We start from the raw sequence: 21,286 nt of genomic DNA on the forward strand, positions 1-21,286 counted from the left end.
CAAAAGCAATCCAGTCTCTAAATAAACGCCGCCAGAGGTGTTGGCCAGCTGGAATCTCAATCTCTGAATACTTGTCACGCAAGCCCTGCAAGGTGAGTGGGAAGCCTACATGGATATAATTCAGGAGTAGAGCAGAGAAGATGTTTTTCTGTCCTCCACCTGTAAGGAAAGAGGAGACAGGGAGAGGAGAAGAGGGACCCAAGCCCCCTGGAAGCATTGTTGCTTATGTGCATACAAATGCCACGAGCCACAAAACCTCTGGGGACCAGCATCACTTCATAAAGACACCACACAGAACAGTTTCTCTCCCATCAGGATGAAGGTGAGGAAGGAAGAACTGAAGATCCACACTGTGAGTCTCATAAACACATAAAGACATTATGTGTTTAATCCAGATCACAATTTATTGTGACCTCACTGCAAACTGCTTTTTCCCTTCCTCTATAAGACTCTCAAGTACAATGTTTACTAATACTACTCCACTTGCAGAAGAGGAAGTAATTAACGTGAGCCCATGAACGTGTTCAACATCATGAGGTAAAACTGGGATGTCAGATGAGGCCTTTTTGACCATAGTCTGTTCTGAGTTAGCGTTTAGTAGTTTATTCACACAGTAGTTCCTGGCAGTCACAGAAATATCCTTAAGGCGTGGCCAACAGGATGTTAAACATACCTCAATTAGACAAGATACAAAAAAATGTTAACTAGAGTTTAAACCACATTGGTAGGAGGAAAGAATGAAGGAGGCCAGAAATTGTCTACTGGGCTTGGAAATGGATAGAGCTCTTACATGGAATTCTTCAGTTCAGATTCAGTGTTTGTGTGTATATGAGAGAGAGAGAGAAAGAGAGAGAGAGCAAGCTTAGAGAAGACAGAAGACAGAGTTAAAGCTGATAGCACTGAGAAGAAATGCCTAGATTCTTGTAAAGGAGCCAAATCTAACTATAAATAAATAATACATACATAAATACATAAATAACTAACTAAATAAATAGTAAACAAGAAAAATCATGCTCACAGGGAGAGAGCTCCCATGTTTGACCTAAAGTGTAACTTAAGAACTTTTCTTATCTGAAGAGCTATCCAGAATGAGAGTATTTTCCAGACATTCACCAGGAATACATCTGAGATCAAACAAGGGGAAAACACAAGGACGGCCTTCCCTGAAGGTAAGAAAGAATTTCCCATGTGCCTGAGCTTCTGAGGGACAGAGAAGGATACACTGGGGAGGAGCACTTGTCTTCCCTTGTATGAGCAGGGGTTGATACTGGTTTTGGAGATCAATCATGATCTGCTGTGAGGGGAGGCTCTGACCTATGCATATAAAGTGTCCGAAGCATCGTTGATCTCTATCTGCTAGAATCCAGGACCACCGCCCATATCTTTGAACATGTCCAAAAGCCCCAAGGAGCAGCGTCTTCCCCCTCACCAGGGTGGGCTGGGCAAGATGGACACTGGTAGCCTTTCAGCCTTGGTATTTGATGTCCAGTCTTGTGCACTCTGTGCCTTTGGGGTTGTTTTCTACCCAGCACTGAGGAAGCTAGCTGACAGAGCAATGCTTCAAAGCCTAATGTCTACCCCCAAGGATGTACTCCACATACCTTATCATCCTCAAACCCAATTTATGAAAATGAAAAAAAATACAGCATTTCCAATTTTCCCAGCCTCTGGCTTCCTGTTTCTCTCAGATAATCTTAGGCCGCATGAAAGGCCCCGCTCTGGTTGTTATTAAGTGTTTTGTGTTACACAGAGGAAACAACACATCTAATAAGACATACGGATGAAGAAGCCATTTATCTAGCAGAATGTGCACTTGCCTGTACACACACACACACACACACACACACACACACACACACGTCTCTCTTCATCTTCATTAAAGGCTTATTAAATGACCCTTATCCTTATTTCATAAACAAGGCTAGTGAGATCTGGGAAAATGCAGGCATTTGCTCTATATTTAATAGTGGATGAGTGAACAGCTTAACTTGCTGCATTTTATAGACTTTGATAGGACCAATTTCCTATACATAGGATTTCCAATAAGTCCCACTTTTGCTGGCAAGAAGGTCTCAGTAACAGTGTCCACTATAGCTTATCATTAAAGCTCTTTAAATTGTTTACAGTTTCTAAGCTCCATTTGAAAGCAGCAGCAGGGTTTGATGGCTGATCAGAAGTGTCTGCCAGGGGGGCTGTGGATAAAACTCTCCGAATGAGCTTGGCATAAGGACATAGGAAACGAGTGGGTTACTGGAAAGATGATGAAAGAGATTCCCTGCACAAGCATGGTGTGTGGATTCTGAGCATATAGATGGGATTTCTTAGCCTCTACCATCCCACCAAGGGAGGAGCTGATGTGATGAGAGAAGCAGGAATCCAGTCAGGTCCCGATAAAGACAGGAGGGCGCAGTCTAAGGCACTGAGTGCAGATTCTGGATCAGGACCCTGGACAGATCCTCTCCCCACTGAGCGAGCAGGCACCACATCTACGCTTTTAACCCATGTCCGTCCTCAATGCCCAGTCACCACCATGTGTCTGACTCCTCAGTGGAGATCCTTCCTGATCCAACCCTTCCTGCTTCAATCCTTCCTAACCCCCACATGAGGCACAACAGTTAGAAAGACTACACAGATGAGACAATCTCAGCAATTCCTGAGAAGTGCAGAAAGCCCTAAGAAGGAGTCTCAACTTCGAAGATAAGAGAAAATTCATTCACCAGTATTTTCACTTCAGCTTCCTGGTTTGCTATTTTCCAAAGGGAAGGAGGAAGAGGTTTTAGAGACTTGGCATGAAGGTTCATTTTTATAGAGCAGTGGCCAATGGATATCGAGATTCTGGTATCAAAATGGAGGTAAAAGAACCCTTTTGCATCTCTTCATCTTGGGAGTTGGCCCTCTACTGCTTCGAACTGTGGAAAGACAGGTCTTGTCCCCCGGTGGTCATGAACATGCCCTCAGGAGAAAGGCCAGGGAAAACTTGAATATCCCACTGTAACAGAGGTGGACTTAAAGGAAGGGATTCCCCATCCCACTGTAACAGAAGTGGACTTGAAGGAAGGGATTCCCCATATCTGTGGGACAGGATTTGCATAACTGCATCTTCTGCAGCCACATTACAGGGTCTCTGGGAAAGCATCTGTCTCAAGGTTCCTCCAAGACACAAGTGATCTGGCCATAAAAGGCCACATCAGAGAATGACAAGGCTGGGGCTGAGTGAGGATGCATACATCCCCAAGGAATTCACAAAGATACCCTAAGGGTGACTGACCACCTGCCAGTTAGGGAGCCCCGCTTCTCTGCTGATAAGCAGCCTATAAGATTTTCCAACCCTCTCCCCTTCCTCTCCTCACTGTACCTGACTCAAAAACTACAGCACAGGAGAATGCTAGGGAAGCAATACAATGCCCCCTGCTTCATCTTTTCTCCACGAGAAAGAAGTTTCGGGGCCCATGGAAGCCTGATCTGAGGGTTGCATGGAGAATGGACATGAACAAAGAAATTATAAAATTGATGAGACTTCAGAGTTGGGGAATCATACTTGTGTATGGTTTTTAATACCTAAGAAAAAGATGCTCTATCTATTTCCTGAAAGAATGTACAGTAACTAAAATGTTATTCACCCCAGGGAAGGAGGAAGAGGCCACAGGACAAACCTGAAGGAAGCAGTAAACAGAAAAGAAAGGGGGGGAGGGGCAAGGAATTGCCTCCTGCTTATTCAATCAGCAGGTTATACATAAAAGGATTTTCAATTTTCAGAGAGTTGAAATATAATAGCAGACATTCAGTACAACGACAAGAAATCACGGGAGAACGTCCGCTCCTTCGGAAGTTGCTTTGATTGTTGTAACCTACCTTGCATGAATAGTTACTGGTTCAAAAAGCCAGAAAGTAGGAGACATCTGTGTGTAGAACCAGAGCTTCTGCCTAACATGCACAGCTTCAGGATCCCAGGCTGACCCCCTCAGCCCAAGCTCCGGCCAGCAGTATCAGTGGTAGGATGTAGGAACCGGGCATCTGTGGCCCCTTCTGAGGCTCACAGCCCAGGCATGGGACATGCTAGAGGAAGACACCAGCTACCACAACTGTAGGATTTACACAACACTCACTGCTGCTCGCTGTCTGTGAAGTGCAGGTCCACCTTGAGCTGAAACTCGACTTCACTCAGGGCATCTTCCACCTGCAAAAGAAATAAAGCCCAAGGGCCATTAGGGGTCAACACCTGTCTACATGAAGCATTGAGCGTCTACTTCCCAAAGAAGAGAATCGGAAATCACAGCGTGAAAATCAATGCCACTTGTGCCTAAGGCAGGTCCGACATGCATGCCCCACGTACTTCGGGAGGAACGGGACATCTGGGAATATTAGTGCTAAGTGGAAGGGAAGGATTTATGCAGCCCATCTGGGAGAAGCATATTTTCAAAAAGGATTCAACCAGGGTCCTTATTTGAGGACTTTTGAAAGCTTTGTTTCTCAAATAAAGCTTTGACCTGGAATTCTTTTAGGCAGGAACAAGGGGCCCATAGCCCCTCGCTGGGAAGGATGCAGCCACAGAGCCCAAGTTAGCCAGCAAGGGACAGAAGTCCCAAACTGGGACTTCTCCGGTGCCATCACTGGCAGACACCAGTGCTCTCATGCTGAAGAAGAAGTACCCAAGAAAATGAAGTCATTTCCAAGCTGGACCAAGCTCGTAAGAAAGCAAACCTCTTTAAGTTTTGCCTTGGAATTCACTACATTTGAAATCATTGGTGATCCAAGAACCTCCCCTTAAATATTTCCCATCCTTTCACCTTGAGCTTTAAAAATAACACCACCACCACCACTCCCAAAAATGGTCTGTACTTTTCACATACACCCAAAGATGAGCATGGTCGTATTTCTTCTGTTCTCATATTCAGGGAAATTCGCATGCCAAGGGTCAGATTTCACCTTTCCTTCTATTCCGTGCTGGCCCAGTCAGTGCAAGCAGCCTCTGTAACTCACAGAGCTCCACGCTTCTTTCCTGTCTTACCATTGGATGCTTCCAATGCCAGTGATTTCTCTTTTCAAATTTGTAGGCTGAAAGCCCATGAGCCAAATGTTCTCTGCAACAATGTTTTGTGTAGTCTTCATCCTGTCTTCTTAAAATCTTTTTTTTTAAGCTAAAAAACTTTCAGGTCATTTTATATTGATGTTACAAGTCTATACCTTCTTGCAGAGTGAAAAACACCAGGTTCTAGCAACATAAGACTAGTGCTTGTTAGCTGTGTTCCGTTCAGGCAATTCTTGCATCTGTGACAGTCACTGAAAATATCCACCTGGTCTACAGCTGAAAAACTATTTTCTTTCCATATGTCCCCACTAACCTGGCATCATTAGCAGGGCCATGGGGTTTTACTCACTTTTAATCTGGGCATCACTAAGGGAAGCGCTGCTGGTTCCTCACTGGGGACCCTGAGTTCAGGACCAGGTCCTACTGCAGAACAAATGTCAATGCGTTTTTTTTTATTAGTAAAACTCTTCCTAATCCCTTCATTTTTTTTCTTGGCTTCTGTTGCTTTGCAAGAATGTGCTCATCCTTCAGGAATGGAAATCTCTCCTCCAAAAGCTGCTTTGAAAATGTCTTCCCAGTTAATCACAATTCAGGCAGAGACATACGGATGGAATTTATCTTTAGGGTTTAAAATTTGTTGTTTTTTAAATTAAAAGCCTTAATAGCTAACATTTGGCTGAAACCAAGTACTATAAATAACTTGCTCTTAGCTTTGTTTTGCATAGTCACATCTTTCACTTCGTATACACAAGGAAAGTCAACACAGTCTCTTGCCACAAGTTCCTTGGAAATAAGACTGGCAAAGAAAGGCCTGTCCCCCCAGCCATCCTCCCAGAATGCATTAGTCTGGGAAGGAGAACTCACTGAGGCTGACCCTCCTGCAGCTTCCTAGGAACTGTGGCTATGCAGATCCTGGCTGTGAGGCCCCTCATTAATCTGGATTGCAAGACAATCTAGAATGAAGCCACTGACCTTTCTGACCATTCATTTCACAAGTGGTTGCTCATTACCTGCCCTTCCTTCCAAACACATACACATACACACAAGCACACAACACACCTTTCACTTATTCTGTCTCATTTTAAAATAAAGGCAAAGATATCATCTCCTTCTATGGATGATATTCTCCTCACCAGGAAGGGAAAAATTTTAAACTAGAATTAACACTTATAAAAGCATTACATATAACTGGAACCTCTCTGCACACCACCTTTATAATAACAATACAGGTTAACCCACTGTAACAAGACACTATGTACAAGATGTACAAGACACTATGTTGAAAACTATACAACTTCACAGGGGGGGAGGAGTTGGGGAGGTGAGGAGGGAAGGGATAGTAGGGGAAAAACGAAGGAGGGAGTAACAATGCTCAAAAGGAAATGTATTCATTACCTTACTCATGTAACTGAAATATCAACAGCAAATAAGATACAACATACTTTAAAGAAAGAACTACAATTTGCTACAAAAAAGCTAGCATTGTAGTGTGCTATCATACTAGATATGGATAAACTTATGAAGAAATATTTTTCCTCTTCTTTTAAATGAGGAGGCTGAGACTCCCTGCAGTAAAGTCTCAAGCTCAAGCTCCAATACGAAGCACTTTCCCTGTGCTAGACTCCGCTTCATGGGCAGTGCATCTCTGGCTCAGTTCCATGCTCAAGTCTTTCTCAGGTCATAGACTCCTCCGCATGTCCCAGTGTCTCTCATTATCTTCCTCCTCCTCCCCTTGTCTCCCATCCTTCACACTGCTATCTTCTGACATCAGGCTGCAAAGGTGAAAATCCTCCTTCCCACCCTGAATCAACATCTCCATCATTTCCCATATGTAAAATGGAAGTGAGATTATTACCCTTAATCCATAGCTTTGTAAGTGTGAGCACTAAATAAGAAAGCATGCATGAAGACCTTACAATTCTAAAAAAATAATGTGAATGATTGCTGCAATATTTCTGCTTTTCTTCTGAAGGTGGATGTGTAATAGATCTTCCCTTTCTCCAACACCAGGCAGCCATCCTAACTACACATGCCCCAGAAACTCCCATGAGCCCTAAGTTGGATCCCTGGTTTTACCACTTCCTGGTTGTATGGCTTTGAGAGAAACAATAACTCTAACTCTTCATATCCTCATCCATAAAATGAGACTAATAGATGTTTATCAAAATGAAGCCCAAGAAATGGAAGGGTGTTAGGAGGTTTTATGATATTCTGCTCTTTGGTTTTTGTTTTTTTTCTCTCTCATTTGCTATTGTTTTTATTTCTGTACCTTTTGCCTTGTATGGAAGTTCATCTGATTTGGGGAAGGAAAAGGGGAACACAGAAATGGTGGGACGAAGGGTGAACACATGTAGCAGTGATACTCACTAGACACTATGTGCATATGACCATAGAGGACGATACTAAGCGAAATGAACGCCAAGACATGGACACAAGAGGTTTTTCTTTTTGTTGGTTTTTTTTTGCCAGTCATGGTGCCTGAACTCTGGGCCTGGGCGCTGTCCCTCAGCTCTTCAGCTCAAGGCTAGCGCTCTACCACTTGAGCCACGGCGCCACTTCCGGCTTTTTTCTTTTTGCTTATGTGGTGCTGAGGAATCGAACCCAGGGCCTCAGGCATGCAAGGCGAGCGCTCTACCACTGAGCCACCTTGTATTATGTGATTTCTTTTGTGTCCCCCTGCTGCAGTTTCTCCTCTCCTCTGTTGTCACTGTATTTTGGTACCCTGGTATTGTATATGTTTATCTAAATTAGCGAAGGGAAGTGGAACAAAAAAGATGGTGAGACAAAGGACAAAGCGGGAACCAAGGCAACTGCAAAATTCACAAGACAGTATGCTAGAACAAACTTTACAGTGGGAGGGGGAATGGGGAAGGAAAGAGGGAGGGTAACAAGCTCAACAAGAAATTTACTCACTGCCTTACTTATGTAACTGTAACCTCTCTGTACATCACCTTGACAATAAAATTAAAAAATGAACTATACAATTTATGGGGGGGGGAGTTGAGGGGGAAACGGAGAAAATGAAGGAAGAGATGACACTGTTCCAAAAGAAACGTGCTCATTACCTGACTTATGTAACGGCAATCCCTCTGTACATCACTTTCATGATAACATCAAGTAAAAAACAAAAATACCACCCCACAATACTATGGCCGTGAACCAAGAAGAAATTATCAAGCACAGTGCCTGCCACACAGCACCCCCCTAAGCAGTGGAAGATGCTGTTAGTGTTACGATTGCCGCTGTGGTTATTACAGCTAAAGATGAACCCCTAGCATGCTCCTGCCCAACCTCCCTTAGCCCTCCTGCACGGGGCTCACCATGGCACTTACAGGGCCATCTCAAATCCAGGCCTTACAGTCAACTTCCATCAACACATCTCCATGTGGAAGCCTCCGTTAGGCTTAATTGTGAACCCAGTTGTATGAGCCATTCTATTTTTTTTTAATTTTCCTCCAGTCATAGGACTTGAACTCAGGGCCTGGGCACTGTCCCTGAGCTTCTTTTTGCTCAAGGTTAGCATACCTACCACTTGAGCCACAGCACCACTTCCAGCTTTTTCTGTGTATGTGGTACTGAGGAATGGAACCCAGGGTTTCGGGCATGCCAGGCAAACGGTCTGTCACTAAGCCACATTCTCAGTTCCTTAGCCATTCTTGCTCCCATGCACCTCTCTCTTTTGCTCGCTTGGCTTCTGACCACCCGCCAGTATCTGCCATGATACATGCGACACTCTCGGGCACAGCAGTAGCAAACGCCTTCTCCAGGCCTCAGCCTCCCTCCTCATGTGAGTGCCTACACGACCTTCCTTTAACCCCAGGTCTCTGAGTTTGGGAGGCCTTCTACAGGACAAAGCAAGCACGTAGCCTTCCGTGAGGTTCCTGTGGTTGGTTCCCCTATGCTGTGTCTCTGGCAGTGCTTTCTAGGTCTCTACCTGCATTACTTCTCACGCAGTGAGGATTTCTTCCCCAGATCTTCCTGCTATTTTCCTGCTTTCCGGTGCATGACTATCCTCGATTTCACAAGCACTCCCTGCTTTCTGTAGAAACCCCACACAAGCCTAATGAACCAACCTCTTAGCCCGATCACTGCCTCACATCCTCTGTCTGAATCACTAGGGCATGTAGTAGGTCAAGAATCTTCATCCGCACAGAGGCCGGTTGCAAGATGTGGGTGGATCAAGGTCCCTCACTTTGGAGGACATGCCTTTCATTTATTTTATTTTTACCCCTTTTGCAATCTTGTTCACAGAATAAAGCACTTTTTCCCCAAGCAATCCGGTCTTCTTCATGAGAGCAATAAACATCTGCTGGTTAGTTATTTTATCTTCTTCTTCACTTTGTCTGCAAGGAGGTAAGCTATGTGTGGGTCACTTTTAGCCAGCACCAGAGGATGTTTCTGCATTCTGTTCTGCTCTCATTACTCCAGCCTTGCCTAGCCTTGCCTTTCTCTGTCCTCTTCTCTGGCTCATTCTATTACTATTCTTTTCCTTGAAGTATTCTATGTTTTCTGTAAGCCTTCTCAGATCTGCAGTGGGATTACATTGAATACATAAATAAAATATCCACTCTCCTTCCAAACTCAGCTTGCCAGTATTATTTATTCAAGCATCTCTTTGTAGTCTTTATCCATTGACTTCTCTGCGTGGTCAACTCTTCAGTTCACCTGCTGCCTAACTGCATGGGCTGATCTTCAGCTCCATATGCTCTTGGATAAATGTCCATTCTGTAAGTGTTTGTGACTCACGATGATAACAAAATGCACTTTGACTATGCTTCCTGGTCACTGGGTTATAAACAGTGCTTTGGTTGCCATGAACAGATAGCTCTGCATTGGAAATGAGCCAGGGTACTATTTAAAATTCCAGTTTCTTTAACAGACATATCCAATTAATTTTAATTGTCACTGATTTGGATATAACGATTAGTTGTGACATTGTTCACTGCCATTAATCACTGCTCACACAACAATAAATTACTAGCTTATAGTAATGAATACTTTGACATGCAGAAGGAAATAATAGATCCTGTGATACACACTTCCTGTTTGACCTCCAAACATGTTTGGATCTCACAAGGTCAAACTGTGAAGGGCAAGAGCAAGACTTGGATAGAATTAAAATGGAACGGTGGGGCAAGATACCTGACATATTGATCTGCACCAGGAATATTCTCTTGTTCACTATGTTATCTCCAGCACATAATATGCACATCATGGGTATTTAATAAACCTTAATAAATATGAGTGGCTTGATAAATGGATTAAGATTAAGTGATACCGTTTATTTTTGTCCACCAAGGAGAACTTGTCTACTATCCAATTCATAGAAAATATAGACAAAAAGCCACTCAACAAAATGGGCAAAAGAGAACAAGTACTCAATTAGAATTCTACACGCCACCTGGGGACTATGAATGGGGGGGACTCTAATGAAAGCTTCCTGGAATAGAAGCACTCTTCCCCACGAGGAATGGTCTTCCACCAGGAAACCATCAGCTGACGCGTGTCAGCGGGGTCTGAGAGGGGGACCGGGAAAGGAGCAGTGGTGTGGACTCCCCTGGAGGCCTCCAGGGGTCATCTGTGTCCACTCCCCTCTGCCGCACATCCCTCCCTTTTTCCTGATCTGAAAGCCAGCTCCCTTGGGAAACAGCTGGCACATACCAACTTTGTCATCTCAGGCTCATTTTCCCATACTGTGAGTCTTTTGACTTCTTCTTACATGCATCTAGTTTAGTGCCTAGCACCTGCTGACCCATTTGTTTTCTTGCTCAACTACTAATCCCTTGAACGTAAGGCCTTGCTGCCTTTTTCAATCCTGTCTCCTAGGCCAGGGCCTAGCTCAAGGCACTGCACAATGGAGATGCTCAAAAGCATTTGCTGACAGATTCACGGACAGAGCGCCTGAACAGATGCACACATGGGCAAGTGGGGAGTGAGTGTGAGAGGTGGCAAGTTAGTCTTGCTATCTTGGGACTTCATAGAATGAGCAAGTGTGTGAATGGAAGGATGAGTAAAAACACATGAATGAATGCATAAGTAAATGTACAAATGTTCCAACTCACAAATCCCTGTCCGTCAGAATTCAGAGTCCATCTTTAGCTTCTCTGTCACTCACCACTTACCCAAGGATGAGAGGGAACGGTCAGGGGAAGAAACACTTGTTCCCGATGGTAGATTCACGACTTACCCTTTCACCGTCTAAGAGCAAATGAGCTCGGAAGAGGACAGCATCGTTTATGGGCACCTCTTCATTCCTGTACAAGATCTGGAAGACGCGGCTGTGCACAGTGCTCTCGTAGACACAGGCTGAATTCACGCTGTTGCTCTCTGCAAAACACGAATGAGCAAAAGCCCATGAGCTCCTATACCTGCAGTCTCATCAGGTGTCTATCCGGTCTCACCAAAGCCAGGACCTGAAATGCCATGAACATTCCCAAAGCTTAACACTTAAGATCACAGATGATGAATCAGACAGCACCATGTCGAGACCGGTGTTCACAGAGGTGGGCTGCGTCGCTGAGAACCTTGTTCAATGCCTTGTTGAAATGCTCCCTTGTCCGTGAGTGCTTCCATATTCCCCCGCCTAGAAACAAGAATGGGGAATAAAAGAGGGAAGAGCATGTCTGTTTCCTCGCTATTGTGAGGGAGCCCTCACCAGAACCTGACCAGGTTGGCACTTGATCTCAGACGTCTAGCCTTCAGAAGTGGAAGCAACCTATTTCTATGTTTATCATATGCCTAACTAGTTTATGGTATTTTGTTCCACCAGCCTGAGATAAGACACTGCTATATGTCTAGGTATAGTGTAGATTTATCCTCATGACTACTCAGTAAGTGAGAAAATAAAGCCTTGGATGAATATGTAACACTCCAATTTCAGGCCAGGCATGGTGGCACATGCCAGTGATCCCAGCTACTTGTGAGGCAGAGACAAGAGGAGCGTGGTTCAGACTAGCCCAGACAAAAGTCTATGAGGCTCTGTCTCAGAACTGAGATGGGTGTGGCGGTATACAGCTGAGTAGTTTTTCTTTGTAATTGTGATTGATTCGTTTGCTACTTTTGTCTCCATTTGAATTATACATATCCCAGCCGTGCAAAGGGGGGATTAGAGGATCATGGCGTGGGCCATGCCAGGTACAAACTGGAAACTATATCTATAAAGAAAACTAGAATGTGTGTAGCTTGAAGTATGGCTCAAAAAGCACAATATAAGCCTGATAAATATAAGGTCCTGAGTTCAATCCCTGGGGTCGAGGGGAAAAAGAATGAATAATTTCCTAGCAAAGTGTCAGTCCTCTATGAAGCACAGTGGAAAAACAAGAGAGAGCCAGGCGTGCTGGCATAGACCCATAACCCCAGCTACCTGGAGCTGCGGTGGCTCAAGGCCAGCTTAGGTTAAAAGGAAAAAGGTACCAAGACTTTAAACTCAACAAATAAAACTTGCCATAATGGGACAGGGTACAGTGATATATCCCAGCTATGTGGGGTCATAATGAGGAATACTATGACCCAGGAAAGTCACAGGAAAAAAATGCACCAAACTTCATTTTAAAAAAAATAAAGAAAAATTAAAAGAGGATTGAGGGTAGTGGCTTACACAGTGGAGTACTCGCTTATCTGGCAATCGTAAGATCCTGAATTCAAAGTATAGTACAAACAAAAAATAAATACATACACACACATACATATAGGTGTGTGTATGCATACACAAATACATAAACTGTATGATTCACATGGAGACAAAAGTCACCAAAAATCCATTACAAGAGCAAAGAAAAACTTCTCAGACGCCCCTGTCTCAGATGGCTTTGAGTGCCCTGGAAATAGTAAGAGATCTAATGGTCTCTGTGCCCACCCAATGTGTGGTGACATCTAAGGGGATGCATGAGTAACTTTAGAACAGGAAACAGAATCACATAAAATCCCAAGTTGTTCCCAAGGCTGTTAAGATGCACCTGCTCTAATCCGCCCTTCATCGGGAAGGAAATAAAATCACCAGCCTGATGCGGCCTCTGGAGACCTGTTGGATTCAGATCGATACAGATTTTAAATAGAAATGACTGTGTACAAATACTATGCTGTTTCCATTTGCTACCCCACCCCCAGCCCTTGGCCTAGCCTTGTCAGGGCCTGGTTGATCTATAAGCCAGACTGACAGTGTGGCAGAGGATGGATGGGGTGAGTTCTCTGGAGGTCAGAGCGGCGTGCGCCGTCTGCTGCCAGGAGGGACAGCAGGCACAACAGTTCAATCACTTGCCTTTTTGGGAAAGTGACGTCACCTCTTAGAACAGCAGCTTTCTATGTGAAAAATAGGCATGTCCACCCTCATCTCCTAGGAGTACAGCGGGCATAAATAGGATAAAACAGATCAAGACCTTACAACTTGGCACAAACCAAGTCTGCCATGTACACTGTTATGAAATTTTTCATTGTGTCTGTAGAGATTAAAGTGCTCAGTACTTTCTTCAGAATACACGTCTATCTGTCACATCTTTAAGGAAATGAAAATTTTCTGATGTTGTACAGATTCTGATGTTGCACAGCTGGAGATCCAGCTATGCTTACTGAGGTTTACTATAGATCATTAAATCCTAAAATGCTCCATTAAGCCCAGAGTAAGGCATCTCTCTTAGGCTCATCTCTAAGGATAGACCAACAAGCAGAAGTATCTTTGCAAGGAAGGCTCACCCATCACAAGGCATGCTCAGATCATGGTCATGGTAGAGGCAATCTTCCTGCATGGTGCCATTGGCATCCTTTCTTCCTCAGTTAAAAGAAGAATCCACATTTGGACACCTTGCCCCAACATCTTTATTCTCTCTTCTTTGGGGGGTTGAGGTGATGTAGGATTCAAACTCAGGGCCTTCTGCTTTCTAGGGAGGCCCCCTGCCACGTGAGCCAGGCCTCCAGCCTTTTTGGTTTCAGATAGTCTCACACATTTTACGTTGGCTGACACTGGACTGTAATCCTCCTATCTCTGCCTCCCTACAGGCATGGGCCAATTCATCCATGTTTTGCTCCCTCTTCCCAGAATCCTGAAGAAAAAGCTATTTCTTCATCCTCCTAAGCAAAGCCACTTCCTGAAATCTATTGTCCTGCATGTGTTGCTCGGTTTGTACAGACTTCCTTTTCAGCCATAAAGGGCCCACGCCTATCATCCATGATCTCCTTCTAGCCCAGGCCTCAAACACACAGAGACGATGGAAGTACATACCACTGTCCTTCAAGACCAAACCCATTCCTTGAGATGCTGCCCACTACTAGGTACTGAGGGATGAGCCACTGTCTGCTATTTGCTGTTTCTATTCTCTACTTTCTGGAGGCATTTTACATAATACTTGACAACTAGAAATCAAATCCATGTGTGTGTGTGTGTGTGTGTGTGTGTGTGTGTGTGTGTGTGTGTGTGTGTGTGTGTGTGTGTGTGTGTCATGCGGGAGGGGTGTCAAAGTTGGAACCATAAATAAGGAGGAGTCCAGTGAGAGCTTTAAGGGAACTAAAAGACAGGTGGAAAGCAAGTGTGGTAGGAGGAGAAGAAGTCAGGAAAGGAGGAAACAGAGGTGAGAGCAAAAGGCACAGGAGGAGAGAGGCGCTCTTCACTGTCTCCTGTTGTACCAATGTTCCAACAGATTAATATGGACTTTCAGCATAGAATGCAAGCGTAGAAACAGCTCTATCTTGTTACTTCTCCTAGACTGCAAAATAAGGCACATGATGACTTAACACAGCTGTGCACCCCCAAGTGTGTGACCCTCCTCTGCTGGGCACTCCTCTAGCTCTGGAAGGTTCTGTAAGCCTAGATTGCAACGTGTGTTCATCTGACACAGACCCAAAGCACCGAGATCCAAGACAACAGCACCCAGGGCCCATTCCTATGGGCTGACCGCCGACCCATCCCGAGAACGTGACTCACAGGTGTCCCCCCAACGCTGAGCTTTGTTAAATAATCAGAACTTCCAAGCAGACATCCACTCCGCTCTCCAGCCCCGAGGATGGCTCACTGAGGTCTGGGATGAGTTGATGGAAAACTAAAATACAGAGACTCACCGCTAGATTTCTTCAAGCCCCATCCACATTTGTATGAGACACTCTCCACCTTAGAGCCCACAGAAGTGAGAAGGCCCCATGGGACCAGGAGTGGATCCTGGTCGTGACCTGGGATTTCATAGGCAGTATCACTCAAACTGCTTCTTTAGCTAGCTGTGGGCTTATATCTACTACTTCCCGTTGTTATGTAGTTTTGAAAAGACCGGGACATCTGAGCACAAATGAGGCAAGAATCACAGCTTGCCTCATCTGCATAATGAAGGTGAAGTTTAGAAGGGGTGATAAATAAAGAAGTATGTCTTCAGCTGTAAAATTCCCCAAATCCAAACAGATTTCCCCATAGGAGGAAGGTAATAATGCTGCCAACTCCATAGGAAGGTAATATTCTGTCTGTTTCCAGGAACAGAAAAGTCAGAATGTCACCCTCAAGTTACACTTCATTATGTTTTTCTAGCCATTTCGAGGAAGAGGCAGCAGAGAAATCACTTTGTAGAAGATGTTCGTTGTATTTTGGAAGGATGGCCAGATTGACTCCTTGTAGTCTGGACACACTTTCTACTCAGAATCCAGGGTGCAGTCGCCTGTACCTCCATGTAGGTGATGGCCGTCCTGGTTACCATGTTACAGGAATGACCTGGTTAAGAAGCCGAGCACTCCTGGGAGAAGCAGAGCCATGGTCCTTTATTTTGAAATTTGGTAATGATTCGAAATGTGGGAACTGTTTTTTAGCATACTATGTGGAACTAGCAAGGACAATTCATTCCCAGAAATAAAGGTATTTTGAAGAAACGTGAAGTCCAGGGTGACAACCTCCCACACGCACAATGGCTCCTTGGTAGAAAGCTGGTTTGGCTCCATTATGTACTGACATGTCCAGAGACATATCTAAGCATAAAGGAGAGTTGTTCTTTGAAGATCAATGTCTGAATATGTGGATGTTCTGACTCAGTCCACCTTGTGTTACTGTTACAGAACACCATAGATTGTATGATTTAAAATGAACTGGAAACTGGAGGCTAACAGTTCTGCAGACTGGAAACATCAAGGTATCCCTTGTTGCATCACCCCTGATGAAAAGCAGAGGGTCCAAGAGACAAAGGGGGATTCCCAGTCCTTCTGTAATGACAGCAGTAACGCCCTTAGGGATGAAGTCCTTGTGGCTAGATTGAGTCTCGCACAGGTCCCACCCCCCCACACTGTTACCATGACAACTAAATTTCATACTGAATCTTGGGTATGACAAATGTTCAAACACCATACCTACCAAAATAGTCATAAGCTGGGAGGTCAGGATGGGGGCTCCAGATGCCTGGGCTGGCATCCTACAACCATTCAGTTGTAAGCCTCTTCGTGAGTTCTAACATTCCTCACTGCAACTGAGATTTCTGGGTGCCAGAGAGAGGACCCAGCAGCAAGGGACCTCTCATCTGGTATTCAGAAAAGCACCCCTGTTGATGGGTAAGCCCAGACCCTCTCGGATAACATGAGATGGAGCAAGGTGTCACTTCTGACACCAAAGCATTCCAATATGCAAGCACTTGATTTGGAAGCAAAGTAATTGTACTCATACCTTCAATCTGTGAAGCATAGCACATTGGTTAACAGGTCAATAAAGACTAGCCATTGTTTGGGCAATTCTGGTGAATATCAAATATGTTTGCTTTGTAACTAAAATGCCACATGTTAGATGGAATGTGGGTGAGTTTGCTTTACTGAACACAGACATCAATTTATAAATTCATATAAACTTGCCCATAATCAAATATATTTATGTTTTTGCTATAAAACATAATTTGTACATTTGCTAAATACTTCCTGATCACCTCATGTTTTCCATGTCTCAAGCAGAGCACTGCTTGAATAAGCAAAAATTATACTGTTGTGGGGAGATTTAACTGCCCATAGTGCTGGCTGGGAAAAATGGAGCAAGATTTTTCTTCAACTCCACAGTCATGTACCTATCTTCATAAATATATTATCTCTTTGATATTGCATTATTAGTAACATCTCATAAGAACTAATTTAAATGATTTAATTGTGGCAATAAATTATGTACAAAAATTAGCTAAAGTATAGGTATTATTAACCATAAGAATTAGAATTATTACTTTTCTGCAATATCAATGCAAAATCATTTTATTCATTGTAAGTAGCCTGGGGTTAGTCTGAGCTCCACATATTTTATAAACCTTATACAAATGGGCAAAATTTTGTTTTAATTATAAGAAAACTCAGAGTCATAGTTTATAACCATCTTCAATGTCAAATATAAGACTCATCATCTTGGGGGTCTTAAAAAACTTCTTCCATTTGGTATTCAGTCGTTTTCTATTTAAGTAAACAATCCCCTAGGAAATACATTAAGTATAATGCTGTTGCTGGTGAGAATCCAACACTAATGAGGAATACTTTTTTCTCTCCTAACTTGGCTTTCATACTCTTACCCTTCTATTTTATGGAAAAATAACAACTCCTAAAATAATGAAAGTCAACTTTCCATAGCTCAGCCACTCAGTTATTTATCAATTACTCAATTAATATTATTGAACGCAGGGCTGAGGGGTGGTGACCTGCCCAGGTCATCCGGGGTTCCAGGGAGGTCTAGTTAGGTAGTATTAGCAATAACAATTGCTGAATCTTAGTTACTCTGCAAGAAACTCAGGTTACAAAGCATACAATGACCGGCAGAAATTTATATTTACAGGAGTGCAACTGAATCAGAGTCCAGTTAAAAGCACCATTTAAACTGCTGACAAAGAGCAAGGCTATTGCTGTAATTTAGCTGTAAGCATTCTCCTATCAACACTGAGTGGGCTTAATTACTTAATTATAAGCCATTGTGATCCACCTATTAAATGGAGCCCAGTAAGTCCAGCACTTGATAACGCTCTATTAGCTAATAATGTCTGCTGCTCTCTAATCTCAGATGCAAAAGGACAGCATGTTTCCCAGGGCACACTCTAGTCATCTAACAGTTGGGGTTGGGGGGGGGGGAGGCTTGAGATTGGTCCCTACCCATTGGGCTGTCTCAGGTATCTTAAGTTGTATTTCAGTCAGAGTCCAGGGTATGTGCTTATACCACTTTTTTAATGGCACAAAATAATGGATTTGAATGAAAAGATATGTGATTGAATTTGGCCTGGCCCCTGTGCACTGTATCCCTGCAACTAAAGAACTTGCGAACAGGCCTCATTTTCCTCATGGGGAACTGGGGATGGGAGAGTAATTCCAAGAGCCCAGGTTGCAGAAGGTGACTGAGATGATGCTCTTGAGACAAGATGTAAAGGATAAAGGTCCATCAGAGAATGGAAATGGACAGATGAGCATCTAGATAGGGGAGCGTGACAATTAAACATGACTACAGTGCACTCCCAGTGGGAGTGCATGTGCACGCGCGCGCGTGCACACACACACACACACACACACACACACTGCGTGTGTGTTGGTGTCACAGAGCTTGAGTTCCTGAGATATTGGGAAGGAAGGACGCTGGTTTCAGGGCCGTGTGCTGTGCCTGGGTGGGACACGGAGGCTCCTTACTAACGTCTAAGGACCCGAGGGAGACTTCAATTTCCCAGCCTCAGCTCTTGCAAAATAGCAATAACAGTGTGACACTTCTTGACAGCATAATAGTCCCCTCATGCCCTACTTTTCCCCTAATGAAGGGCGTCTAAGTTCAGGGCCTCTCCCACCTCACTGCTGTTCCTTTTCCCCTTCCTCTGCACCTCCTACCTCTCTGTGCTGTACACCTCAAGTCATTGTCACATGCATTTTCTCCTTCAAAAGCTCTATACCTCTGAGGAAAGAACTTCTAGAAGAGGGTAAATTAGATGAGTCTTTAATGCATCAGAAGAGAGCTTAGTGGAAAAAGTTCTAAAAATAACAGAAAATTCAAAAGTATTTCTATCCTACCCACTTGGGGCCAGCATTCTGTAAGACTTCTGAAAACTGTGAGTAACACCAGGTCTAACTAGAAAGAACCTTGTATTCATCATGGCAAAGGTCACTGTGAGCCAATACCTACTCCTTGCCTATGTATATAGAACATGGAAAAGTTGTATTCATGTATAGTGTCAGACTCAGTACCTATGACTACCCATTAATTAGAGTCTAACTCCCTTTTATGATTAAAAAAAGATTTATAAAAAATAAGTCCTTGTTATTGAAGAAAATGAGGATGATGCTAACCCGAGTCTGTTGATCTCTCTGTCCTTAGAGCAGAGATCTAACCTTCCTTAATTCACCTTACCACAGCTGCATAATTGACCAGGTGCACATAGATCCGCTACATTGCTGCAAGCATGAGGTTCAGCAGGTGTCACTGCTGAGGAAGACATCACGTTCATGCAAGGAAGCAGGGTGCTGCCGGGCTACCCCGGGGAGAATAGACTGCCTGGTGTCTGCCGATTCTGTGCACACCTGGCATTGTCAGCAGTATAGATGAGGAGTAGGTGCTTTTGGCGATGTGCTGGTTACATGTTTAGTATTTTTCTCTGAATGATGAATGGTGCTGGATGGGAAAAAGCCTATGGTCAGTAATGAATGCTTTTTCATTTTATGCTGGGACAGTTAGAGCAACCTGGCTGAAAAACACAGCTTTGAAATAGATTTTAAGAAAAATAGGCATGTACTAAGCCCTGCATCATTCCTTAATGATCAGCACCAGTGAGATGATGGCTGTCACAGGCCCACTAGTTCCCCAGATTGTGGGATGGCTGGGTGGAGTGAAGGCAGGGTGGAGTGAAGGCCAGAAGTGTAGAATTTCAGACCAAGAGGTTTCCCAGAACATACAGCAGAGACTCTGCCATTGAGCAACAGCTGTGAATGGAATGGAAAGGTAATGGGGTGGCTCAGCCAAGGCCAGGCCTGAGTCGGGCTGACCCATCAGAAATCGGATTGCCGCCTGTGCTGGAATTCTCAGACACACAGACCACCAGGAAGCACAGACTAAGGAGGCGTGAGCTGGAGGGAGGACGGAGAAGAGCCAGCCCTGGAGTGAGTCCCAGGTCCAGGCACGTCTCCCTGTCTCTCTGTCTCTCCATGGTGCTTGGATCTGAAGCACAAGCAGTGGGAGAGAGGAGGCGTGTCTGCTGAAATTGTTGCCAGTATCTGGGAGCAGGTCGCCCTGCAGTTTAGAGGGAGGGAGATTGAGAGGAAAACATGTGAAACTGAGGAGACAAAATCTCTAGCTGCCGAGACGGGAGTCCGAGGGACTGAGCTGTCCCTGGGGCATGGGAACACCTCATTAACTTATCCAGAACCAACGGACAGCCACAGCAGCAGCTAGCAGCAATGGTTATGTCAGCATCTACTCTGAGCTTTCCAAATCCCCCGTCGCACACCACAATGGCCCAAATCCCGACCCCCTCCAGCACATTGCATTCAATGCAGCCCACGTGTAAAGGATCCGTGCCAGGACAGGACCCTGGCTCACTACTGTGCCTGGCGTGTGCTCTGATAGGCTCATACCCAGGCCGTACCACGGGCTCTGTCATCATTAGAATGCTAGCATGGTCTAGATATGGACCCTCACACATCGGAGGGGAATGTGAGGCACATGAGGAGAGAGGCAGCAAGCAAGGGTACACCCGGTGACAGAACAGTTCAATGAAGGCTTGGGTGGGGGAAGAAGCAGCGGGCTCAGCCCTTACAGGGAGCTGCTCATCGTGTTCCAGAGCCGGCCCGGCTCAGCCCCTGACAGCGGAAGCCCTCGCCTCTGTGGAAGGCAGAGGCAGAGCGACTGCCTGCTTTCACCTGCTCAGCAGTGACACAGTCCACCCCCCCCCATACCCCCACCCCACGCGTGATGTGTGTACGGCAATGCTCTGCCTTCCTCCGTGGCTTCTAGCTAACAGGCCAAGGTCACCGTGGGCCAGAGAACAGCCGCTGTGCTCCTGGGAACTGCTGGGGGCAGAGGGGGGGGACATAATTGGGTGGGGACACTGCAGCTCCTACAAATATTTGATTAACTGCATTTGCTGCTAAACTTAGCTCTCCTTGGGAAACATATGGCTGAGGCAGATGGCTCAGGAAAGCCTGAATCACATAAACAGGGCTCTCTGCCTCCCGTTTGCTGAGTCTCCTGATGACTTAGTGAGAAGATGGGTTTCAGGCTTGGAGGATGGAGCCTGGCTTATCCCGTCTCCCAGGAAGTCCACACTGTGTTTCAGGCCTACCTCATGCCTGCTGCTTGCAAGGGAACAGTTTGAG

The 21,286-nt window shown here is 44.8% G+C and overlaps 1 protein-coding gene across 1 annotated transcript in view; it reads right to left on the reverse strand.

Moving 5' to 3' along the window:
• Positions 1–21,286, reverse strand: part of Fam135b (family with sequence similarity 135 member B) — a 142,468-nt gene that overhangs the window by 59,159 nt on the left and 62,023 nt on the right. The window contains exons 3-4 of the mRNA XM_042699932.1: positions 11,217–11,356; positions 4,107–4,177 (exon numbers count right to left, since the gene is read on the reverse strand). Coding sequence (XP_042555866.1) covers positions 4,107–4,177; positions 11,217–11,356 — 211 coding nt within the window. The remainder of the gene's footprint in view (positions 1–4,106; positions 4,178–11,216; positions 11,357–21,286) is intronic.

This window comes from Dipodomys spectabilis, unplaced genomic scaffold, assembly GCF_019054845.1.
Source record: "Dipodomys spectabilis isolate Male_0828 unplaced genomic scaffold, ASM1905484v1 ptg000264l, whole genome shotgun sequence".
In the NCBI taxonomy this organism is placed as follows: Eukaryota; Metazoa; Chordata; class Mammalia; order Rodentia; family Heteromyidae; genus Dipodomys; species Dipodomys spectabilis.